At 55.5% G+C, this 22,583-nt stretch overlaps 1 protein-coding gene across 1 annotated transcript; it reads right to left on the reverse strand.

The window, feature by feature from the left end:
• Positions 1 to 2,461: 2,461 nt before the first annotated feature.
• Positions 2,462 to 20,893, reverse strand: LOC117083374 (SH3 domain and tetratricopeptide repeat-containing protein 1-like; the record flags this gene model as incomplete). The annotated part of the gene is given in 16 exon segments (XM_033210947.1): positions 2,462 to 2,661; positions 3,188 to 3,384; positions 4,028 to 4,314; positions 7,056 to 7,249; positions 8,289 to 8,445; positions 9,236 to 9,355; positions 11,890 to 12,037; positions 13,226 to 13,281; positions 13,283 to 13,410; positions 17,206 to 17,271; positions 17,274 to 17,329; positions 17,331 to 17,577; positions 17,580 to 17,888; positions 17,891 to 18,052; positions 18,055 to 18,855; positions 20,872 to 20,893. Coding segments are annotated over 16 exon segments (3,150 nt in total), but the record flags the coding sequence as incomplete, so codon positions are not given.
• Between the last annotated feature and the right edge of the window lie 1,690 nt (positions 20,894 to 22,583).

Raw genomic sequence — 22,583 nt, forward strand, 5'->3', positions numbered from 1 at the left:
CACCCCTCCTGTGATACTGTTCTTAATATCCTAGAAAAGAGAGGATGATACTACACCCAATATCACAGGGGGTGTACACCCACCCAGTGATACTGTTCTTAATGTACTCCACTTCCCACCACCAGGGATATCGTTCCTAATATCCAGGGGAAGAAAGGATAACATTATGCCCAATATTGCAGGGCAGTGTTCACAACCTCTGTGATATTGTTCCTAGTATCCAAAGGTAGAGACGATGATATTACTGGCCATATCGCAGGGGGTGTACACCCTTCTGTGATACTGGTTTGACATTCAGTGGGGGAGAGAATAACATGAATCCCAATATAGCTGAAGGTGTACAGACCCCTGTGATATAGTTCCTACGTACAGGGGAAAGAGAAGAATATTGTTTTCAATATCACAGGAGTTGTAACCACCCTGCCCCCTGTATATTGTTCCTAATATGCAGCGGGGTGGAGGCTGATAGTACTCCCACTATCCCAGAAGGTGCACACACACCTTGGTAGTGATATTACTACCAACATTGCAAGGGGTGTACACCCCTCCTGTGATATTGTTTCTTATATCCAGGAAAGGAGAAGATGGTATTACTACCAATACTGAAGAGATATACAACCCCCATGGGATATTGTTCTAAAGATACAGGTTGAAAAGGATGAGACTCCATCCAATATAACAAGGGGTGTACACCCTGCCTGTGATATGAATCATAAAACCTAGAAGAAGAGAGAATGACATTACTTCCAAAAACACGGGGGGTGTACACCCACACTGTGATATTGTTCCTGTCATCTAAAGGAAGAGATGATACTACTCCCAGTACCGGAGAAGGTACACATCCCCCTGTGATATTGTTCCTCATAACTTGTGTGGGAGAGCGTGATATTACTTCCAACATGACAGTGGCTTGACACCCAGTCTGTGATTGGTTCTGCACACCAACTCTGTGCCCCTTGTTTCCCATGCGTTCTCTCCACAGTTTTGGAACTTCGGGGGAGGCTTTGTCTTTGGTTACAGATGAAGAGAGGAAGGGTCTTAGAGGTTAAGCAAGTTTGTTACTGGAAAGGGGTTCCGATCCAGACCCTAAGAGAGGTTTCTTGGATCTCACAGAAGAAAGAATTCGGGGCGAGTCCATAAAGTGAAAGCAAGTTTATTAGGAAAGAAAAGGAATAAAGGAATGGCTACTCTGGCTGGGCGCAGTGGCTCAGTCCTGTAATCCTATAACTTTTGGATGCCGAGGCAGGTGGATCACCTGAGGTGAGAAGTTCGAGACCAGCCTGGTCCAACATGGCAAAACCCTGTCTCCACTAAAATACAAAAAAGTTAACTTGGCGTGGTGGCAGGTGCCTGTAATCCCAGCTACTAGGAAGGCTGAGGCAGGAGAATCGCTTGAACCCAGGAGATGGAGATTGTAGTGAGCCAAGATCATGCCACTGCATTCCAGTTCGGCCAACAGAGTGAGACTCCATCTCAAAAAAAATAAGAAAGAAAAAACAGAATGGCTGCTCCATAGGCAGAGTGGCCCAAAGGCTGCTGGTTGCCCATTTTCATGGTGTTTCTTGATCATACGCTAAACAAGGGTTGGACTATTCATGAGTGTTCCAGGAAAGGGGTGGGCAATTCCCAGAACTGAGAGTTTCTGCCTCCCTTCTGAGACCATGTAGGGAACCTCCAGATGTTGCCATGGCATCTGTAAACTGTCTTGGCGCTGGTGGGAGTGTCTTGTAGCAGCTAATGCATTATAATTAGCACATAATGAGCCATGAGGACAATCACAGGTCACTCTCGTGGGCCATCTTGGGTTTGGTGGGCTTTGACCAGCTTCTTTACTGCAACCTGCTTTATCAGCAAGGTCTTTATGAGCTATATCTTGTGCCAACCTCCTATCTCATCCTGTGACTAAGAATGCCTAGCCTCCTGGGAATGCAGCCCAGCAGGTCTCAGCCTCCCTTACCCAGCCCCCATTCAAGATGGAGTCGCTCTGGCTCACGTGCCTCTGACAAGTTGGCCTGGGTTGAGTGTTCCCTAGTGTGTGTGGTTGGAGCTGTTCCTAGGAGTAAGAGGTATTGTCAGTAGGAAACAGGCCTTTGTTAGCGCTGGGGCTGGCACTCTGCCCCAGTATGTCGGCCTCATTTTAGTGGTGACAAAACTGGGGCTCAGAGACATCAACTCCTCACCCCGAACACCCAGGCTGTGCGTGGTGGGCTGGGGTTTGAATGTGGGGCTTGAAGACCCATCATCTCCTCTGGTCCCCCAGTCTCTGCTGCCCAAGAGGAACAGGATCCCAGGATCCAGTCCCCTCGTGGCACCAGCCAGGGTGGGTGGAGATGGGGAGGCACAGTTCCAAAGCCCCCCGGACTCTGAGGCAGGTCGGGGGCCGAGAGCAACCTGGACCTGCAGACCCCACCCCGAGAAGAGTGGCTGCATGCCCGGCCCAGCGGGCAGGAGATCTGTGTCCTCAGTAAATGTGACGGCGCTTCCCGCTCCTCCAGCCAGGCCGTGCTGTCTTCACGTTTCCAAGAATGCGGGCTCCTCTCCAATTCCCAAGCCCAACCCACAGAGACAGCGATCTGGGGTCCACGTGAGGTTTGTCAGCAGCTCTGACCCGCTGCTTCCCGCCAGCCTCGCGGCCGGTTCTGGAAAGCTCTCTGCTGCTCCCTGGTGGGGAAGTTCGGGGCAGGGCTCTGGCTGCAAGCATGGAGTCCCAGAACCTCCTGGCTCTGTCACCTCTGCTGGGTGGAAAACCAACCCAGGACTGAAGCAGCAGATGGGTGCCTGATTCCTTATAATCAGAGCTCCACCCACTGGCAAGTCTCTCTCTGGGTCTCAGTTTCCCCTTCCATTAAATGAGGGGCTTGGGGGATACCAAGGAGGGGTAACAGCTTAGTGAGGATGGCAGGTTTCTTCTGGGGAGATGAACACGTTTTGAAACTACATGGCGTGAGTGGTTGCACAGTACTGTGAATGCACAAATGCCACATTATTCACGTTGAAATAGTTAATTGCATGCGATGTGAATGTCACCTCATTTAAAGCGTTGAAAAGAGGGGCCTGGGAGAGTGCAGTGTATGTGAGAATCACGTGGGACACCACAGTCTCTGAACTTCAGTTTCCTTGCCGTAAACTGGCAAAGAGACCGTGTGAGCTGTGTTCCCTGGGGCCAAGAGATTTCAAGAAGAAAAACCTGGGATTCCAGGGACAGGGATGAGAGCCGGGGGCTGGAAGGGGAGGGGGCCTGTGGGGACGGAATAGGGGGCAGCCCAGATAAGGCTTTCAATACTGGGTAGCAGCGTGTACACAGGCGGAGATCCCTGCATCTCACTTCCCTCAGGGCTGACCGCTGGCCAGAGGTGGGACTGGCCAGGCTCGGCCCAGCCAAGTCTGGGAGCAGAGGACACTGAGTGAGGGATCCCGGGTGTCACCCTCACTGGCCTGTGGCTCTCCTGACACCACAAGAGAGGTCCAGGAGCTGACCTTGGATCCTAATGGGGGACACCTTCCTGGCAGCAAGCTGGCAGGGTGGTGTGGTGGTCAGTGTACTGGGCTCTGTGTCTCCGCCCCTACCTGCTGTGTGACGGTGGGCGAGACACCTAACTCTCTGTGCCTCTGTTTCTTCAATGGTGAACAGGGGCACTAGCAGCCCCCACATGCGGGCACAGTGGCCTGAAGGAAAGGCAAGGGTGGCACGAGACCTACAGCAAAAGCTCTGAGCAGGGAGAGCAGGGAGCTGCCCAGGGAGTTCTACACCATCTCCCCTCTGGCCACCAAGGAAACCGAGGCTCATGGTGACCTGCCCAGGTCTGTTGGACTCAGGGTCCTTCTCATCCCCAAGATCAGAGGGCTGCCACCAGGGAAGGAGCTGGCCCCTAGACACCACCCAGGAAGCACACAGGGAAGGATGCCCTGGGGACTTCAGTATGTTATTGCAAAAAAAATTTATTGCTATTTGAACCCTGCTTTCATGCCTCCATTTCCCAGAAAATGAGCCACGGGAGACACCAGGAGAGGCAGGAGACCATCCTACTTGCACAAAACCCACTCCTCGGATGCTGTCCTCAGTGAGGGTGGCTGTGGCCAACCAGGGGGCCCACCGCAGAGTGGCAGAGGAGGCAGGTTGACCCTGCAGACATTGAGCACTGTGGCGAAGGTTCTGGCCTTCTGGTAGAAGAAGAGCGACTTCTTGCGGTCCAGGAGAAAGTTGTGGGAGATGGTGGCCGGCCTCGTGTAGGTCTTCAGCTGTGCCTTCTTGTTGCCCAGGTCCATGGCGGCCGCCAGTACCAGCTGGTAGTACCCGGTTGCATCAAACCGTTCCTGAAGGGGACAGGCCATGCTCAGCAAAAGGGGACTAGAGCCTGTCTTCCCAGAGGCCGTTCCACATGTCCAGCCAATGCTGGCTCACCCCATGAGCCCCGAAGCCTGTGACAAGGCTGTGGTCTCAGCTGCAGGAGTTGGGGACAACCCTGAAACCTCTGGAAGTCTTCCTGACTATCCCTATGCTCCACTCACCCCAAGCCCCAGTCCCACCCTCTCTGCAGGCAGTGGCTGCTTTCCCCGTGGGCTGAGGTCAGGGCAGATCCTGCCTGCTCTGAGAGTTCCATGCAGGACCCGTGGCTCCAAGACACAGCAGGGGCACAGCGTTGAGTGACCCAGGCTCCCCTCTGGCCCCTGTCCATGCTGACCATTTCCAGCCCTCCACGGGCCAGGCCAGGTACAAAACCATCTCACAGGTGTCCCCCCGGCAATGTTTCCTGAAATATTGACGGAGAGTGACTCCCCAGACATCCACTCCCATTTTCAATGCATCTTTGGCTCAAACTCACCATCCCTGGGTTGGGATCCTGCCTCCCAGACCTCCACCTTGACCCTCCCATCTCCCCCCGGCTTCTCCCCAGGCGCCTCCTCCACATGGGGGACACCCAAGGGACCTCGCTAAGACCCAGGCCTGGCCTGTCCCTCTTTACCGTCTCAAGATGGCTCCCAGGGCCAAGGACAAAGTCCAAGATGCAGCAGTCCATTCCCTCACTGCCCCGCCCACACATGGAGCAGGGCGTGAGAAGACCCTGAGTCACCGCCGCTGCACATCCAATGCCCCCGGCCCAGCGAAACACTGGACTCTGTGCTGGGTACATGGTTGAGCCTAACATCCTTGCTCCCAGTCTGAGGGACCTGGGACTGAACACTGACCACAAAGGTGGCCCGGGGTGTGGCAGAGGAAGCCCAGGAGCCTGTGGGGGGCCAGGAGGCCCCTGACTCAGCCGGGGGTGGGAGGCAAGTGCTTCCTGAAGGGGGGGGGCATCCTAACTAAACAGGAAGGAGCCAGCCAAAGCATGTCTCTGCATGTGCGTGTTTGTGTGCGTATGTGTGTGGCTGTGTGCACGTGTGCCTGTGCGTGTGTATGTGTGCCTGTGTATGGGTGTGTGTGCACCTGTGCCTGTGTTGTGCGCGCCTGTATGTGCCTGTGTCTGTGCATTTGCGTGTGTACTTCCATGTGCCTGTAGTGTGTGCAGCAGCTAGTGAGTGGCAGGCTGAGCCAGGACACACCGAATCCACCCTATTCCAGGGCTCACTCTCACGTGTAGACTAAAGGGGACCCCATTTTAGAGGCAATCAGCAAGGATGCCCATTTACCCCTGCCTCTCCGCCAGCCTTCCAGGCCCCATCCAGCCCAGCTTTCTCTCCCACTCTTCTGGGCCCCGGGTCCAGAGCCTCCTATACAAAGAGGAGGGTGTGGCCTTGGAAAGACAGCCGCCCTTGGGGAATTCCGAGGGGGCCTCCCTGTGGGAAGCTGGCCTGGGCTGACAGCACCGTCACGATGAGGCCCAGAGGGCTGTGCACGAGAAGGAGGTGAAGGAGGCTTCTGCCCCTCGACCCCAACCATGGACTTTGGCCTCTCAGGTACTATTTGGCCCTTTCCTTCCTCCTGGGCAGGCGGAGTGGGCGGGCAGACTTGACCAAGAGAGATAAAGGGCCACTTCTGGGAGGCCCATTCCCTGGGTCCCAGGCGAGCCCCCGAGTAGTGGGCAACGTCCCTCTGGGCCTGACACCTGGCACCTCCCTGTCTGGCTGGGACTTGGGAGGCCACAGGGACCGCTTCTGACCACCAGGTGTCGCCAGCACTGGTGGGGGCTTCCGGGAAGCCCAGGCCTGTGGTGAGGGATACGGGGCGGGGTCTTAGGGCTGCCCCAGCTCCTCATGTTGTTCTAAGGCCAAGATCTCCGTCCCTGGACTGGAGCGCCCTGGCCCCTCAGCCCATAAGGAGTACTGACGCGGTGCCAGTGCGATGCTGAGGAGGGGCGGGTGCCTGCTGGGCAGAGGGGTGGAGACACCCCAGGTCTGAGTCTACCAGTCCCAGCTCTCCACCCCTGCAGGCCTGGGGGCAGAGAGAGCACAGCACCTCCCCTGGAGACAGACCCGACCCAGCAAGGTCTCAACCTGGCTGGCTGGGGCCCCGCCCCACTGCACCTGCCGTGAGCTGGGGTTCCCCTGTCTGTGAAGCGGATGGTAAGACATGGGTCCCACCCCACCCTTCCTGGGTGATGTGAAGATTCAAGGTGTCTCGGGACTCCAGGAAGGAGTTGCTCAGTGCAGGCTGGCACCCTGGGCAGGCTTCCTAGAGGAGGCACTGGGATTTGGGTTGGATCTTGCAATGTGGATTCAATGTGAGGATGATGCCGTCCTCCAAAATGTCCTCCTCCCGACCTTGTTTTCTTTCTTAAATGCAACTTGACACTTGACTGTCGAGACTCAGTTTGGTGTCACCTCCTCCAGGAGGGCCCCCCTGACTACAATCCCCCTTCTTTACCCAGAGGCCACCATTGCCCGCTCATGTGTCAGCCTCCCAGGCTGAGACTGAGTTCTTGAGGGTGGGGCCTGGCCAGCTTGGGAGCTGGGTTGTATCTGTGAACCTTGCTGGTTTCTCCAGCCGTGTGCAGAGCTCCAGGGAGGCCACTGGGCCATTCCTAAGGAAGGCTGGAACCCAGGCCTCTGGGGTCTGTGGAGATCCCACTCCAAGGGGGCTGGAAACACCCTGAGCCCTGCCCCTCCCCACCGACCTTCAGGTCATAGAAGATGTCACCGAGCACCAGGTACACCTTCACGTAGTAGAGGGTCGCCTTGTCAAACTCCAGCGGCGAGTTGCAGAGCTACCGGGCCTTGAGGTAGAAGTGCTCCGCCAGCTTACCATGGCCCAGCAAGTGGTGCAGGGTGGCCAGCCAGTGGTAAGCCACGTGCTCGTTCAGCCGGTCCCCTGGGGTGCAGGCCAAAGGGGCAGGTGTGAGGACGTGGCTCCCTGGGGCAGTCAGGGCACAGGCCCCTCAGGAGCAGGTATGCAGAGCCCCGGCAGCACCTGGCTTGCCTCCAGGCACCTGTGGTCACCTGGGCAGCTCTGGCCGTCCCTTCTGGGTTCTCAGACTTACTTTCCCATCTGCAACGCAGAACAATAAGGCTTGCCCCTGTCTACTGTGAGGCTTTGGCAAAGTCGGATTTGGACGGCCCAGCTCTGCCAACACATAGCCACCTGCCTTTGTTCACTGGTTTTAACCAGGGGAGCCCACAACCCATGCAGTCCAGGTGCTCCCGGGAACCCCGGCTTCATGCAGCCCACAGACGTGACATCCGACTCCTGGGTGTGTCATGATCAGAGCCCCTTACCTTGGGGAGTCACCGCATGCCTGAGCTCCAGGTCCCCCCACAGATGCACAAACCCACCTAGGCTGTCTCTGATGTCCTCCCTTTGCAGGCGAGTGCTGTGGAGCCTGCATTCAATGCATTCCCACACAGCTGCACGCCTGTGTACTGTGCCCCAAGGCACAAGGCGTTGGGACATGCGGCCAGCCCAGGGTTTCCTGTCTCTGGAGGAGGACAGACGATCCTGGCACAGCACAGGGGATGCCCAGCCTTAAGGGGGGCTGCTGGAAGGGGAACTGGGATTTCATCAGCCAGAGAGCTGTGTGGTTGATGAGGGTGGAAAGGGCACAAGACAAAGGGAATGTGCCACTCAGCCTGGCACAGGGACCGAGATGCCTGGCATGTCTGGAAGGCAGAGGGCACACTGGGTGGCCCTTGTGGTCAGCAGCGGGAAGAGACAGAGGAAGCAGAGCTCAGCACTGCGTGAGAGACCTCAGGCTCTGCCGCACGGCCGGACGGGGAAGCCAGCTGGGCAGATCTGCCTGCCTGGACAGGAGACCAGGAAAATCCAGCAGTGTTTCAGCTACTGCCCTACAGACCTGGAGGCTGGGCTCTGCCAAAGTGTGGATCCTGGCAGGACGGGGGCTCAGGGGACTTACCCAGAGTGATGCTGAGTGCTAGGGCCATGTGGGCAACCTCCAAGCCCTCCTGGGGCTCCTCCAGCGTGGCCAGCAGTGCCACCAGCTTGTTGCACAGTTGCAGCTGCGGCTCCGCCTTGTGGTTGCCCATAGTCACTGCCAGGGGCAGGGTCGGGTCCTACCACACAGGTAGGTGGGGTCAGGCTTCCCGCAGCACCCACCTTGCCCAGCGCCTTCCTCAGAGCTCAAACATGTGCTTGGAGCATCCTACGCCCCAGTTACCCCTGCACCTCCTGCACGTCTGCAGAGCTCTGTGCTCTTGGATAACGCACGGTTCAGACACCCAAGTTGGGAGTTGAAGAGTCACCTGAGGCCCATCTAGCTACACCCGGCAGCCTCAGACCAGCCTCTCCCACCTGGGCACTGGGGGTCTGACTAGGGGGAGCAGCACTCCTCTCTGCTCTAAAAACACATTTATCTGTGCCCAGGGCTTAGCCACATCGTGAGCTCAGAGGAAGGGAGAAGCCGTCCCCGTTTCGGGGTGTGGGCAGACTTGGGCCCTGGCCCTGGGCCTCCCACTGACATGCTGTGTGTCCTTTGACATGTCCCTGTGCTTCTCTGAGCCTCAGCTTCCTCATCTGGAAGATGGGAACAGGACTTCCCACTCATGGTTGCTGAGATCATCAGGTGCAAGGGTAGAGCCACTGTCATGTCCAGACCCGAGCGTTTGTCCCGGGCAGGGGGCACAGTCAATATCATTCCCGGTGAGACCACTAGGCAAAGATAGGGCCATTGCCACATCCAGGCCCCAAGCGTTTGTCCCGGGCAGGGGCACAGTCAATATCATTCCCGGTGAGACCACTGGGAAACTAAGCATGTGCATGGGTGGCCCTGCCTCCAGGTGGGAGGCCTCTGCCCTCCAGGTGACCCCCTGAGGCCCACATACATCAGCCCACAGGCCAGCTCACCCGGTAGAAGGACACGGCTTTCTCCCACTCCCAGGCCTCGTTGAAGATGTCTCCAGCTGCCTCAAACGGCTCCAGCCCCAGGTTGGAGTCGCCTGTGTACAGGACCACATTCTGTGCCACCTGAAAGGAGCAGAAGTTCCCTCAAGACCCACACCTTGCAAGGTGGCCATACCCATCTTCGCCAGCCTCCTTCCTCTCACACACTGCAGGTACACCTGAGCATTTTTCAGACCTGTGCATTAGGGCTGCCCCACCACTGGCATGAGGACAATGAAATGATGCACTTGAGTGCCAGGAGGTGACTGAGCAGCTGCAGCCCAGGAGCCCGACACCTGTGAATCCTACCACCAGGGATAGCCCTAGCCCACCCCCTCCCCCACACTCAGTCTCCGTGGCCCCCAGATTGCTGGGAGCCCATCACCTGGTTCCTTTCTGCGTTGCCACATCCCTGCCGCAGCTCAGGGCGCACATCAACAGTGTTGTGGGTGGGCCTGGTCCCTCTTGGCCATGAGCTCTTGATCCTTCTCCTCAGCTCAAGGAGGTATACAGCAGGTGCTCAATAATGAAAGCTTCACCAGGGTCGTGGGCTTCACAGTTTGTTCCAGATCACACTGTGTTGGGAAAGCCTCTGAAAACAGCCGCTATGACAGATTCATTTTGTAAGGAGATGGCCACGTGTCGCTTGGAGCACGTTCTTCTGTGGTTAACTGAGTGGTCCCATTCTTTGAGCATGAGCTGTATACCAGCAGGTGCTAGGCACTGTGAGGGGCCACACCTCTGCCCTCAGGGAGAAGATGCTGGCCACTGGGGGAGGATGTGAGGGAGCCAGTTGGAGGGAGGGAAAAGGCATACAACCGGTGCTCAGCAGTGGCTTAGGAATGAGTGGATGGATGGATGAATGGATGAGCGGATGTGTAGACACGTGGATGGATGGGTGTGTGGATAGATGAATGCTTGAATGGATGGACGGATGGGTGGATGGGTGGTGGAATGTTGTGTGTATGTATGTATGGGTGGGTAGAGAATGGATGGGTGGAGGGTAGATGATGTATGTACATATGGATGGATAGATGGATAGACCAATGTATGGATAAACAGACAGATGAATGGAGGGATGGATTAATAGGTAGATTGGTGGGTGGATGGATGAATGATAGATGGATCGATGGACAGATGGAAGAATGAACAGGAGGTGAGTGGATGGATAATGGAAAGATGGATGATGGATGGATGGATGGATAAATAAATGGATGGATGAACGATGGATGGAAGGAGGAACAGGTGAATGGATGGATAAATGGATGCATGGATGATGGATGGAAGGAGGAACAGGTGAATGGATGGATGATGGATAGATGAATGATAAATGGTGGAGGATGGATGATAAAGGATGTATGAATGATGCATGGATGGATAGTGGGTGGATGGAGAGATGGACGGATGGAGGTGGAAGGAGAACACGAGGTGAGAGTAGATCGTGGTGGATGGATATATGGATAAATGGGTGGATGGATGAACGATGGAAGGATGAACAGGTGAATGGATGGTTGGTGGAAAGATGGATGGATTACCAGGAAAGGATGGATAGACAGGTGAATGGATGGATGATGATGGATGGATGATGGAAGGATGGATGGATGGATAAATGGATAAGGATGGGTGATGGATAGATGGAAGGATGAAGGATGAATGGATGATGGAAGGATGGATGGATGGATAAACGGATGGATAATGATGGATGGATGGAGATGGGAGGATGGATGGATGTGGATGGATATATGGATGAATGAATAAATGGATGAATGATGGATGGAAGGATGAACAGGGGGATGGATGGTGGCTGAATGGATGGATGATAAAAGAATGAATGAATGATGGATGGATGGATGATGGATGAATGGAAGGATGAATAGGTGAATGGATGATGAGGATGGAAGGATGGATGCATGGAAGAATGAACAGGTGAATGGATGGTGGAAGGATGGATGGATGGAAGAATGGATGGAGGGATGGATGAACAGGTGAATGGACGAACAGATGAATGGATGGATGATAAAAGGATGGATGATGAATGGATGGGTGGATGGACAGGTGAATGGATGGATCATGGATGGATGGAAGATGGTTGGATGGATAGAAGGATGAACAGCTGAATGGCTGGATAATGGAAAGATGGATGGATGGATGGACAAACCGGTGAATGAAGTGACCAGATGAATGACGGATGGATGGATAGAAGGATGAACAGTTGGATGGATGGCTGGACGAACAGGTGAATGGATGGACGAAAAAGTGAATGGATGGATGATAAAAGGATGGATGGATGATGGATGGATGGATGATGGATGGGTGGGTGGAAAGACGAACAGGTGAATGGATGGATGGATGATTGGATGGATGGAGGGATGGATGGATGGAAGGACCCACAGATGTATGGGAAGATGATGGAAGAATGGATGGATGGATGAATAGATAATGGATGGTGAGAAGGATGAACAGGTAAACAGATAGATAGATGGAAGGATGAATGGATGGATAGATGGGTGAATGGATGGATGGATGGATGATGGATAGGTGGGTGGAAGGATGAACGGATGGATGGATGGACAGAGAGTGAACAGCACAGGGGCCCTCCTGCATCCCTTGCCACTCACCTGGATGCACAGGTCCACCAGCTCGCTCTGCCGCAGGATGTAGTAGATCTTCCCTGCTTGCAGCCAGGCATGCGCCTCCTCTTTCTTCTGGAGGTCAATGAAAATCCCCAGACTTTGTTTGGTGTAGTCCAGAGTGGATCTGTAGGTCCTGGAATCAGACACAGGTGTCAGAACAAGGGCTCTCATCCTCCTGGAACCAGTCTGCCTCCTCCCGTGGGTCTGGTGACAGATGAATCTGGAATGTGGGGACTGGGAACGGCCCTCTTGTGTGTGCAGTGTTCTGCCCTTCCCAGGCTGCTGGGAGGGCCAGGGTGAACACACACGGCATGGAAAAGATGAAGGACATCCTTCTGAGGGAATCGAGCATCATGCTGCCCTGTGGCAGGAGGAGTGTGCTAGTCCATCTCCCCTGCCTCCCAGACATGGCCTGTGTCTTCTCCAGACCACCAGGAGCCGTTAGTGTTCAGAGGCTATCTAGGCCGATGGTTCTAAAGGTGTGCAGGCATCACAGTCACGGAGGCCTGTCTGTATAGCTTGCTGGCCCTGACCCCAGAGCTTCCGGCTCCACAGACCTGGGGCAGGACCCAGAACTCCCACTTGCCACAAGCTCCTAGGTGAGATAGATGCTGCTCTGCTGGTCCAGGGACTACACTTTGAGAAGCATGGCTCTAGCACACTGGCCCATTTTCCTTCTGTGAACCTGAGGCCAAGACTGGAGCCAGTCTCCCGGGTCCCCATGGAATCTGGCTCCTTCCCTGCTCTCTCAGTAAGTCCAACACTCGAGAGGCTGTGACTGCAGCAATGTCACCAGGCCCTGTAGGTGGGGTGGCCAGGGCCATGGTTACCGCACCAGGTCAGGATGCCCGGGGGAAGCCGAGTGGGCCACCTATGGGACGTGAGACCTTGAAACCCTGCCCCAGGGAAGCAGGTGACACAACTGGCTCTGTCTTCTGTGGGAGAGAAGCCACAGGTGGCTGCTGTGGTCACATTTAAGGGGACAGATGAAAGCCAGGAGTGAAGACTCGGGGCAGGCAGAGGTCAGATGACAAAAGCCACCATAGTAGGAAGAACAGCCCAGAGTGCACGTACTGCCTCTGCTGGGGTTGAGATGACCTTTGACCCAACAAGGGAGGCTCAAGCTGGGACTCACGAGCCAGCAGCAGCCCTGGGACGACCCCAGACCCACCAGCTCAAAGCATCTGATGCCAAGGAACCAAATGATCCAAAGGAAAGGGGCTGATGGGGCCCTGGGCCAGCTTCCCTGTGCCCCCCTCCCTGCCCCTCCTAACCCCCTTGCCCCCCTCCACACCCCCACCACTGCAAAGCCAGCCCTCACTGCTCGGTGCCCAGGGACAGGTAGAGCTGACTGATGATGGTCTCCAGGAGCTGCCCCCTCCAGCACCTTGTCGGTCACCTTGTGGGCCAGAGAGAGCTGGAACTCGTGGTAGAGGACACACTGGGCCTCGCTGGGCGTGACAACACTGTAGAAGTAGCACAGCCACTGGACGGCCTGCAGCTGGCCTGGACAGAAGATAAAATGGAAGACGTCAGCCTCCCAGCATCGAAGCGAGGCTGGCTGGGCTCGGCGGCCCATGCGCTGTGCTTGTCTCTTTCACACCTCTGTGAACCTGGGCCCCATAGGCGGGGAGCCTGAGCTCAGACAGGCCATGCACCTGTACAAGGGCAGACACCGAGCACACCGTGACATGGGCACAGCTTGATGCAGATGCTCATGGTAGAGACCGGCCTTCTTTACAACTCCCAGGGCCGAGGTCCTGGCCAGGCTTGGCCCCTGCACCAGGACATCTATTTCTGCTTCACAAAGTCCCTCTGGCGAGGACCAGGGCCGCCTTCAGCCTGAGCTGATGAGGCCACAGGCACAAGTAGCCCCTGTCGCAGATGGAACCCTGAGAGAGCAAAGCCAAGCATCATGTCTGCCACACATGGCATCATGTTGGGGGAATGGGGTTCAAAGCCAGCCCCTGGTGTTCCCATACATGCTTCTCTCATGCAACCAGGCCCCAAAACCATAGGCTCACTGGCCTCTCCCAAAGCCACGGTGCTGGGAACAGTGGAAATCTTCTGATTTTCTAGTGTCAGAAACATTCCAAAGATTAACACCGGAAACCAGGTATGCCGAATGGACATCTGTCACACACGCCACCCAACGACAGCTGAATACACAGTCCTCTCGAGCGCCTATGGGACATTCCCAATGACAGACCATGTGCCAGGCCACAAAACGAGCCTCAGTGAATGGAGAAGGACTGAGACCAAAGCAGAAGTGTTCTTCAGCTGTACTGGCACGAAACTGGAAATCAAGAGTGAAGGAAAGTGGGAAATTCAAAAATATGTGGAAATTACACACTCCTAAACAACCAGTGAGTCAAAGAAGAGACCATCAGGGAAACTGAAAACTAATTTGAGAAGAATGCAAACAAATGCACAGCCCGGGCCAGCACGGTGGCTCACGCCTGTCATCCCAGCACTGTGGGAGGCCGAGGCGGGAGGATCGCTTGAGTCCAGGAGTTTGAGATCAGCCTGGGAAACATGGTGAAACCTCGTCTCTATAAAAAAATACAAAAATTAGCCGGGTGTCGTGGTGCACATCTGTAATCCCAGCTACTCGGGAAGCTGAGGCATGAGAATGGCTTGAACCTGGGTAGAAGTTGCAGTGAGCCAAGATTGCACACTACACCCCAGCCTGGGCAATGGAGCAAAACTTAAAAAAAAAAAAAAAAAAAAAAAGCACAGTGTATCAAAAACTCCAAGATGCAGCTAAGGCAGTGCTGAAAGGGAAATTTATAATTGTAAATGTCTATATTCAAAGAAAGAAGAAAAATCTCAAATCAAAAACCTAACCTTCCACCTTGAGAAACTAGAAAATGAACTAAACCCAAAGTGAATAAAAGGAAGAAAATAATAAACGTGAGAGTGGAAATGGGAAGTAAAAATACAGAGAATGGAAAAACAAAAGAGATAGTCAACAGAACCAAAAGTGGGTTTTTTGAAAATAATAACAAAATTGACAAGTCTTTCACCAGACTGACCAAGAAAAGAAAGATGATGACTCAAATCAGAGACTGAGCACCATGGCTCACGCCTGTCATCCCAGTGCTTTGTGAGGCCGAGGTGGAAGGATCGCTGAGGCCAGCATTCAAGACCAGCCTGGGGGAACATGATGAGACCCCATCTCTAATAAAAATAAATAAATAAACAATTACAAACCCAAGTTTCTAAAATCAGAAATGAAAGAGGAAACATTATTGCCGACCTGACAGAAATAAAAGGATTCCATGAAAACACTACGAACAATTGTACACCAACAAATCAGACCATCTAGACACAACAGCCAAACTCCTAGAAGGACACGAACTACCGAAAGTGACTCAAAAATGACCCCAAGTAAGCATGTGGGGTATCAATCCCACCCTTGGTCTCCTCGACCGTTCAGCGCAGGTTGGGGAGACAGGGACGCATGATCTCTATTCTCTGGCCTGCATTTCCAAGTCTGAATCCCCCAGCACCCTGGGAGGGCCTCGTAGGAGGAGGTGCCACAGGCTATTTTGCCAGGAGCCACCGGAGGCTGCAGTGGGGGCTGGGGCGCTGGGCTCCTGGAGGGTCTCCTTCCAGTCAGAGAATGTCCCTGGCGAAGAAGTCTGGGTATGAACCCCCCACCCCTCCTTGGGCAGATGTGTGGGATCGGGGCCCCTTCACACGGTCCTTTCCAAAATCTCATCCCTCCTAGGGCCAGGAGTGGGTGCCAGGCCTGTGCTGGGAAATGGGCAGATTTGGCCACAGCCCCTGGGGCTCTGGTCCAGACCACAGGAGGCACCTCTGAGTGGTCTCACTGTGCCATGACAAAGCGCTGCAAGGCAGAGGGGACTCAACAGTATCCCTTGCCTTAGCCATTTCCCTGGACTCAACTTCCTCATCTTTTCTCTGCGGCCTAGATTTCGGACAGCCCTGCCCACCTACTGTCCCTTTACTGCTCAGTGTGCAGTGACTGTTCGACAGCACTCCATGGCTCCCCAGTGCTCTTGGGAAAAGGCCAAGCCACAGCCTGAGGCCCCAGGCCCTGCTTAGCTCTCCAGAAGAGCTTCTCACCATCCAGCACCCAACCCACCCACTCCCAACTCTGCACCTCCCTGTATGACCCTGCTCACTCACCCCGCTCACCCCCACTCATCCCCCTCACCCTCACACCCCTCACTCCACCCGCTCACACCCCTCATCCCCGCTCACACTCCCGCTCACTCACCACCACTCACTCACCCCGCTCACACCCCACTCACCCCGCTCACGCAGCCCACTCACTCACCCCCACTCACACGCCACTCATCCCGCTCACACTCCCACTCACTCACCCCCCCACTCACCCCCACTCACACCCCACTCATCCCTGCTCACACACCACTCCCCTCCCACCCCCGCTCACTCACACCCCCTCATCACCCCCACTCACACCCCACTCACCCCCGCCTCACACTCCCGCTGATCACCCCATCACCCCCCGCTCACTCACCACCACTCCCACCCCCGCTTACAACCCACCATCCCCGCTCACTCACCCCCACTTGCTCACCCTGGCCTTCACACAGGCTACACCGCCAGCCCCTCCCCCACCACCAGCCCCTCATCCACACCTATTACTTGACTAATCCTCTCAACCCTCTGGTCCCAGACTAAAGAGGCTTCCCTAACCCGGGGCCAAGTGCTGCCCCGCCATCAAGCCACTCACCCTTTTGTGGCTTCTCTGGCCTGAAGCTCACGTTCCCGTGCTCAGCACCTGCTTCCCGAGGACCCCACAAGCTCCATTTGTGGGTGGGGCCTGGCACACTCTGCACGAGCTGCTTTTGCATGAACTGCTCTGTGGCTTTGGGCAGTCACCCGCCCCTGTGTCCTCTGTGAGGTGCGATGACAGGTGCATAGGGCTGCCGAGATACCAAGCAGATAACACAGGCACAAGAACTGGCATTCAGGGCCTGGCTCATGGAGGGGCCCCAAGTCCCAGCTCAGCAGAGCCTGCCTTGATCCCAGGGTTATGGCCAGGGATTTCCAGCACGCCCGATTTTCCGTGCTCAAGGCAGGATGGTCCCTGAGCAAACCGGAAAGAGCTGGCTGTCCCAGTAGGGCACAGAGGGCCTGGCCCTGCATGGGAACTGCCTGTCTCCAGGGCGCTTGCAACATCTGCTGCTGGCCATGACTCAGCACTTTCGATGGTGGAAAACCACCACTTGTTTCCGAATCACAAGCCCAGGTGTGCCCTGACCCGAGTGGCCCCAGAAGGCGCACAGGAGGAACTAGGGCACTCACTGTCCACGTGGTCCATCTCCACGGCCACCAGAAGGGCCCACTCACAGTAGCCCTTGCACTGCTGGCCGGGCCCTGGCCGGTGCAGAGGTGACCCAGCTGCAGGAGTACGTGGGTGAAGTCCCGCCACACTCCAATAGGGAAGCCTTGAGAACAGACGCATGGCCTCCAGAAGGTAGTGCTGGGCCAGCCTGCTGGCACCCGCGTGCAGGCACAGGGTCCCGAAGTTGGCCAGCACCACTGCCTGGTTCCTCCGCTGGCCCAGGTCCCAAACCACCCATAGGGCGCAGTAGTAGCCCTCGGCTGCCTGCCTCGTCCGGCCCGTCCTCTTCAGAGCCACGGCCACCATGTTGGCAATCACACCTTCCTGGTGCCACTGGCCACCACTGCATCCTGGACAGACTGCAGGATGTTCAAGGCCACCAGGCTCTGCCCATGAAGCACGTGCAGCCAGCCCAGGGCCACCACGGTGTCCACGACGGCACAGACCCCGGCAACAGCACTGGCTTCCACCACCTGCGTCATGAAGGTGATGGCCGGGCCATGGTAGCCATGGTGGCTGTACAGCTGGGCCAGGCTGTTGTGGAGAAGGCCACGGAGAGCCTGGCCTGTGCCGGGGTTAGGGAGGCCAGAGCTCGCCTGAAGGTAGTGGGAAGTCTGGGTGGGGAGGCTGTGGGCTGGAGGGAGTTCTGGAGCACCAGGTTCACGCTCCTCAGCGAGCCGGCCAGCGAGTCCTGTGTCCTCAATGAGGCCACCTTGACACAGCTCAGCACCAGGTGGGGTAGGCACTTGTGGCTGTAGATGTCAGCCAGGAGCAGGGAGCAGTCTGAGAACCACGCAGCGTCTGGGCTCCCGAGTCCCTGTGCAAAAGCAATAGCCGTTCTAGGAAGGACAGGGCCTCCTCGGGCTGCTTGAGGTGCACGTGGTGCCTGGCCAGCAGGAAGCAGGCCCGGGCCTCGGCCTGCAGGCTCTGGCCACCCACCGCCCACTGCAGCGCCAGCTGCAGGAGCTCCCCGTCCGCCTCGGTGCTGCAGATGTGGCCGGGCGTCCCCAGGAGCAGGGCCATGGCTTTGGGAACCACGCGTGTAAAGTTCTCCCGGTTCTGCTTCCGGTAAATGCTGGTCAGGTTGGCGTACACAGCCACCACCTGGAACAGGTCCCCAAAGCTGCCGTCCAGGGTCCCCAGTGTTTCCTCAAAGTACACCCGGGCCTGGGACAGCTTGAGCCTCCTGCTGCACAGCCGCCCCAGGAGGAAGCAGAGCCTGGCCAGGGCCAGGAGGAGGCCAGCTTTCTTGGCCGCCCCTCGGGCCTGGCGCCCAGTCAGCTCCTCCTCATCGCTAAAGCTGCAGAACATGCCGCTCAGCCATGGCAGCGCCACGTTGTACAGGCCACGGAAGCTGGCCTTGTATCCGGAGGTGTTCAGGAACAGCAGCCGTGAGATCAGGGCCTCTGGATCCTCCCAGTCGTCTTCAGCTTCCAAGCAGAAGGAGGGCTCCTCGGGGTCCTGCAAGCTCACGTTGCTGGATGCCGCACAGAGACCCCAGGACGCTGGCTCCTGGGGGCAACCTGGGCAGGCCTTGCATTGTTCCAGAACATTCCTCACCTTCGGAAGGGTCTCCTGTGGCTCCAGGCCCAGGCAAGGTGGAGGTATTTCTGCAAGTCACAAAAATACCTAGACAGATTAGAGTCCAGCAGTGAGTCCTTGGTCCACTGGGGGCAGGGTCCCCGCATCCCCACCCTCTGTGTCCCTGGTGCAGCTTGCCATGAGCCCTTGAGAATTATGTGCAATGAAAACCCGGGGCCTGGAGCACGTAGGAACTCCGGCACTATGGGGACAGAGAGAACACGCAGGCCCGTGGCCCGACTCTCCTACGAAATCACCCTCCTGTCCTGCTTTGTCGCCCACCTGACAGCATGGTTTGAGGAGACTATGTCAGCTCAGTGATCCCTCAGAGATGCCTTTCCCTTTAGAAAGAATCAAAGCCTTCTAACTGGACCCATGTGTATGCAGCACCACAACTACACATGTACTTGTGTCAGCATATGGGCCCCCGAGGGGTACAGGAATCCATGAAATCCTCAACAGCCAATCAGAGCTACTGATCAGCTCAAAAGCTGCTATGCAAAATTGGTAAAGCCACCGAGGCACAGGACAGGGGTGTTGTACCCAGGTACCAGCTCCGTGCAGGGAAACGGACCATCCCTGCAGGAAGGATGGGAAAGCTTCCAGGCCCCTGTGGCCACTTCACCTTGGATGGTCTGAAACCTGAAGCCCACAGTTCCTAAAGGGTTCACAAAGGCCAGACTGCTCAAGCAGTCCACTGGCACCTGCTGTCTTTGGTGGATTCCTAGCCAAAGCCCCCTCCCAGAGGTGAGCAAACGAGCGCATTTCCTGTTGGAAAACCTGGGATGAAAGGAGGCATTACGGAGAAGGAAAAACTAGATTGAAACAGCTCTCTTTTTCAAGCTCACGTGTAAAAACTATTTTCAATACAAACTGTCTCCTCGGCCGGCGCGGTGGCTCAAGCCTGTAATCCCAGCACTTGGGAGGCTGAGACGGGCGGATCACGAGGTCAGAGATCGAGACCATCCTGGCTACGAAATCTCTACTAAAAATACAAAAAACTGCCGGCGAGTGGCGGCGCCTGTCGTCCCAGCTACTCGGGAGGCTGAGGCAGGAGAATGCCTAAACCTGAGGCGGAGCTTGTAGTGAGCTGAGATCCAGCCACTGCACTCCAGCCTGGGCCACAGAGCGAGACTCCGTCTCAAAAAAAAGACAAAAAAACCCCAAAACTGTCTCCTTATTCATCTTAAAGCCTTGGAATAAAAAATAAATAAATATGATTTAGAGCAATGTCTGACTTGACTTCACTAAATTAGCTAAGAAATCTCCCCCACCCGGCAGAGGCACATAGCCCTCCCAGCCACTACCCTGGCCTCTGGGCAGCTGGAGAGCCACGTGCCTTTGCTCCAGGGACTTTGGCAGAGGGTGGAACCACCCCCTCCCCGAGGCTAAACCTACTACAGCCTTCCCTTCCCCACTGGCTTCCCAGGCCTCCTCTGGGACCTTGTGCCTGCATCCCAAATGTACTGGGATGGATCCCATTCCCAGGAACTTCCAAGGGCCCTTGTGCGTCCACATCACCAGGCTGTTCACATGCGGACCCTGTGTGAGGGGAAGAGACAGAGCCCCAGAGCGGAGACGGGAGGGCCTCCCTGAATCAGCCCCTCAGGAAAGAGCAGACCCTTCAGGGACCTCAGTTGAGGCCCCTGCAACCTAAGGCTCTGAATTCTGCTACCCGCTGAGGGCAGTGTGGCCTCCCATCTCTGAGGCAGAGCACAGGGCGAGCTGCAGCCTCTCCAGGTCATGAGAAAGGAACCCACAGCTCCACGTGGGTCCCAGCAGTGGAAAGGATGTACCATCTCGGTCGGGGACCAGGCGGGGCCAGCATGTTCATTGGAAGAAGTGTGGGACCCCACAGCCTCCAGTGTCAGAGTAGACGAGAGGTTCAGGCCCACCTCAGTCAACGTCCCCCAAGCCCCCAGCCCGCACCACAGAGGGTGACAGCCGCATCCAATGCCCACCGTACTCAGCTCTGTCCCCTCCCCCGGAGTTACTCCAAGGCCCAGCTCATAACCAGAGGAAGCCTGAGACACGGCAAAACCTACCTTGTTCCTGTGGCTGCTCTTCTCAGCTTCCTCTACTGAGTCTGGCAAGGGAAAAAAGAGAAGCAATGAACACCCCCAGCCAGCACCTCTGGTCCTATGTCGGGTTGAGCTGGGTGTCGGTGTTGCAGGGTGAGAGCATTGCAGGGTGCAGGGGTTGAAAGTATATCATCCTCTTCCCTCCTGGATCATGGGAACAACATCACTGGGGGTGTACACTTTCTGCGATATTGGGAGTAATATCGTCTTCTGTGCCTTGGAATATTAAGGACAATATCATGGGGGGGGTGTACATCTTCTGCAATATTGGAATAATATTATCCCCCTCCCCCTGCATACTAGGAAAGATATGAGAGTGGGTGTTCACCTCCTGCGATATGGGGATTAATACCATCTTCTCCCCTTCCGGATACCGGGAAGAGTATCACATGGGGGTGTACAGTGTCTGCGATACTGGGAGTAATATCAACCTCTCAGCCTTGGAATATTAAGAAGAATATCACAGGGTGGATGTACACCCCCTGCCATATTGGGAGTAATATCAGCCTCTCCTCTCCATGGATATTAGGAACAATATCCCAGGCTGGATGTACGCCTCCTGCTCTATGGGGAGTCATATCCTTTCCAGGATCCTCATAACAATATCACAGGGCGGGTGAACACAGCCTGCGATACTGGAACTATTATCATCCTCCCCCCTCTGGATACTAGGAACCATATCACAGAAGAGCTGTATCCTCCTGCGATATTGGGAGTAATAGCATAGGCTTCTTCCATGAATATTAGGAGCAATATCACCGGGTGGCTGTCCGTTCATTGCTATGTTGGGAGTCATGTCATACTCTACCCCCTGGATATTAGGATCAGTGTCACAGCGTGAGTGTACACCTACTGCGATATTAAAACTAAGATCATGTCCTCTGTCCCTGGATATTAGGAACAACATCACAGGTAGGTGTACACCCCCTGCGATATTAGCAGCAATAATATGATTAATTAGTAAACATCAATGATCAATTTTAATAATTATCAGGCCGGTCTCGAACTCTTGACCTCAGGTGATCTGCCCGCCTCAGCCTCCCAAAGTGCTGGAATTACAGGCGTGAGCCACCGTGTCTAGCCAACACTTCTTAACATCTCTTTTTGGACCTCAAATTTAGCATGCCCAAAACGCACTTTGATTCCCCGTGCTATAACCCACTCCACTCCTCCCATAATCTTCCCATCCCAATAACAGCATCTCTCGTCTTCCAGTTACTCAGCCAAAATCCTTGACATCATCCTTAAAACTTCTTTTTCTCTCTCTTGTCATCCAACCCATTTAAACTCTCCTTTCAAAATATATGCCAGACCTAACCACTTCTCACCTTCCTCATCATTTCCAACCAGGTCCAGCCCTCATCATAGCGCTCTGGGTTACTGCAAAAACCTCCCAATCGCCAGGCACGGTGGCTCATGTCTGTAATCCCAAGCACTTTGGTAGGCCAAGGCAGGTGGATCATCAGACGTCAGGAGTTCAAGACCAGCCTGGCCAACGTGGTGAAACCCCTCTACTAAAAATACAAAAAATTAGCCGAGCATGGTGGTGGGGTGCCTGTAATCCCAGCTATTCAGGAGGCTGAAGCAGGAGAATCACTTGAACTCAGAAGGCAGAGGTTAGAGTGAGCCGAGATCGTGCCATTGCACTGCAGCCTGGGTGACAAGAGCGAAACTCC

The sequence above is a fragment of the Trachypithecus francoisi genome, unplaced genomic scaffold (genome assembly GCF_009764315.1).
Source record: "Trachypithecus francoisi isolate TF-2019V2 unplaced genomic scaffold, Tfra_2.0 Contig00339, whole genome shotgun sequence".
In the NCBI taxonomy this organism is placed as follows: domain Eukaryota; kingdom Metazoa; phylum Chordata; class Mammalia; order Primates; family Cercopithecidae; genus Trachypithecus; species Trachypithecus francoisi.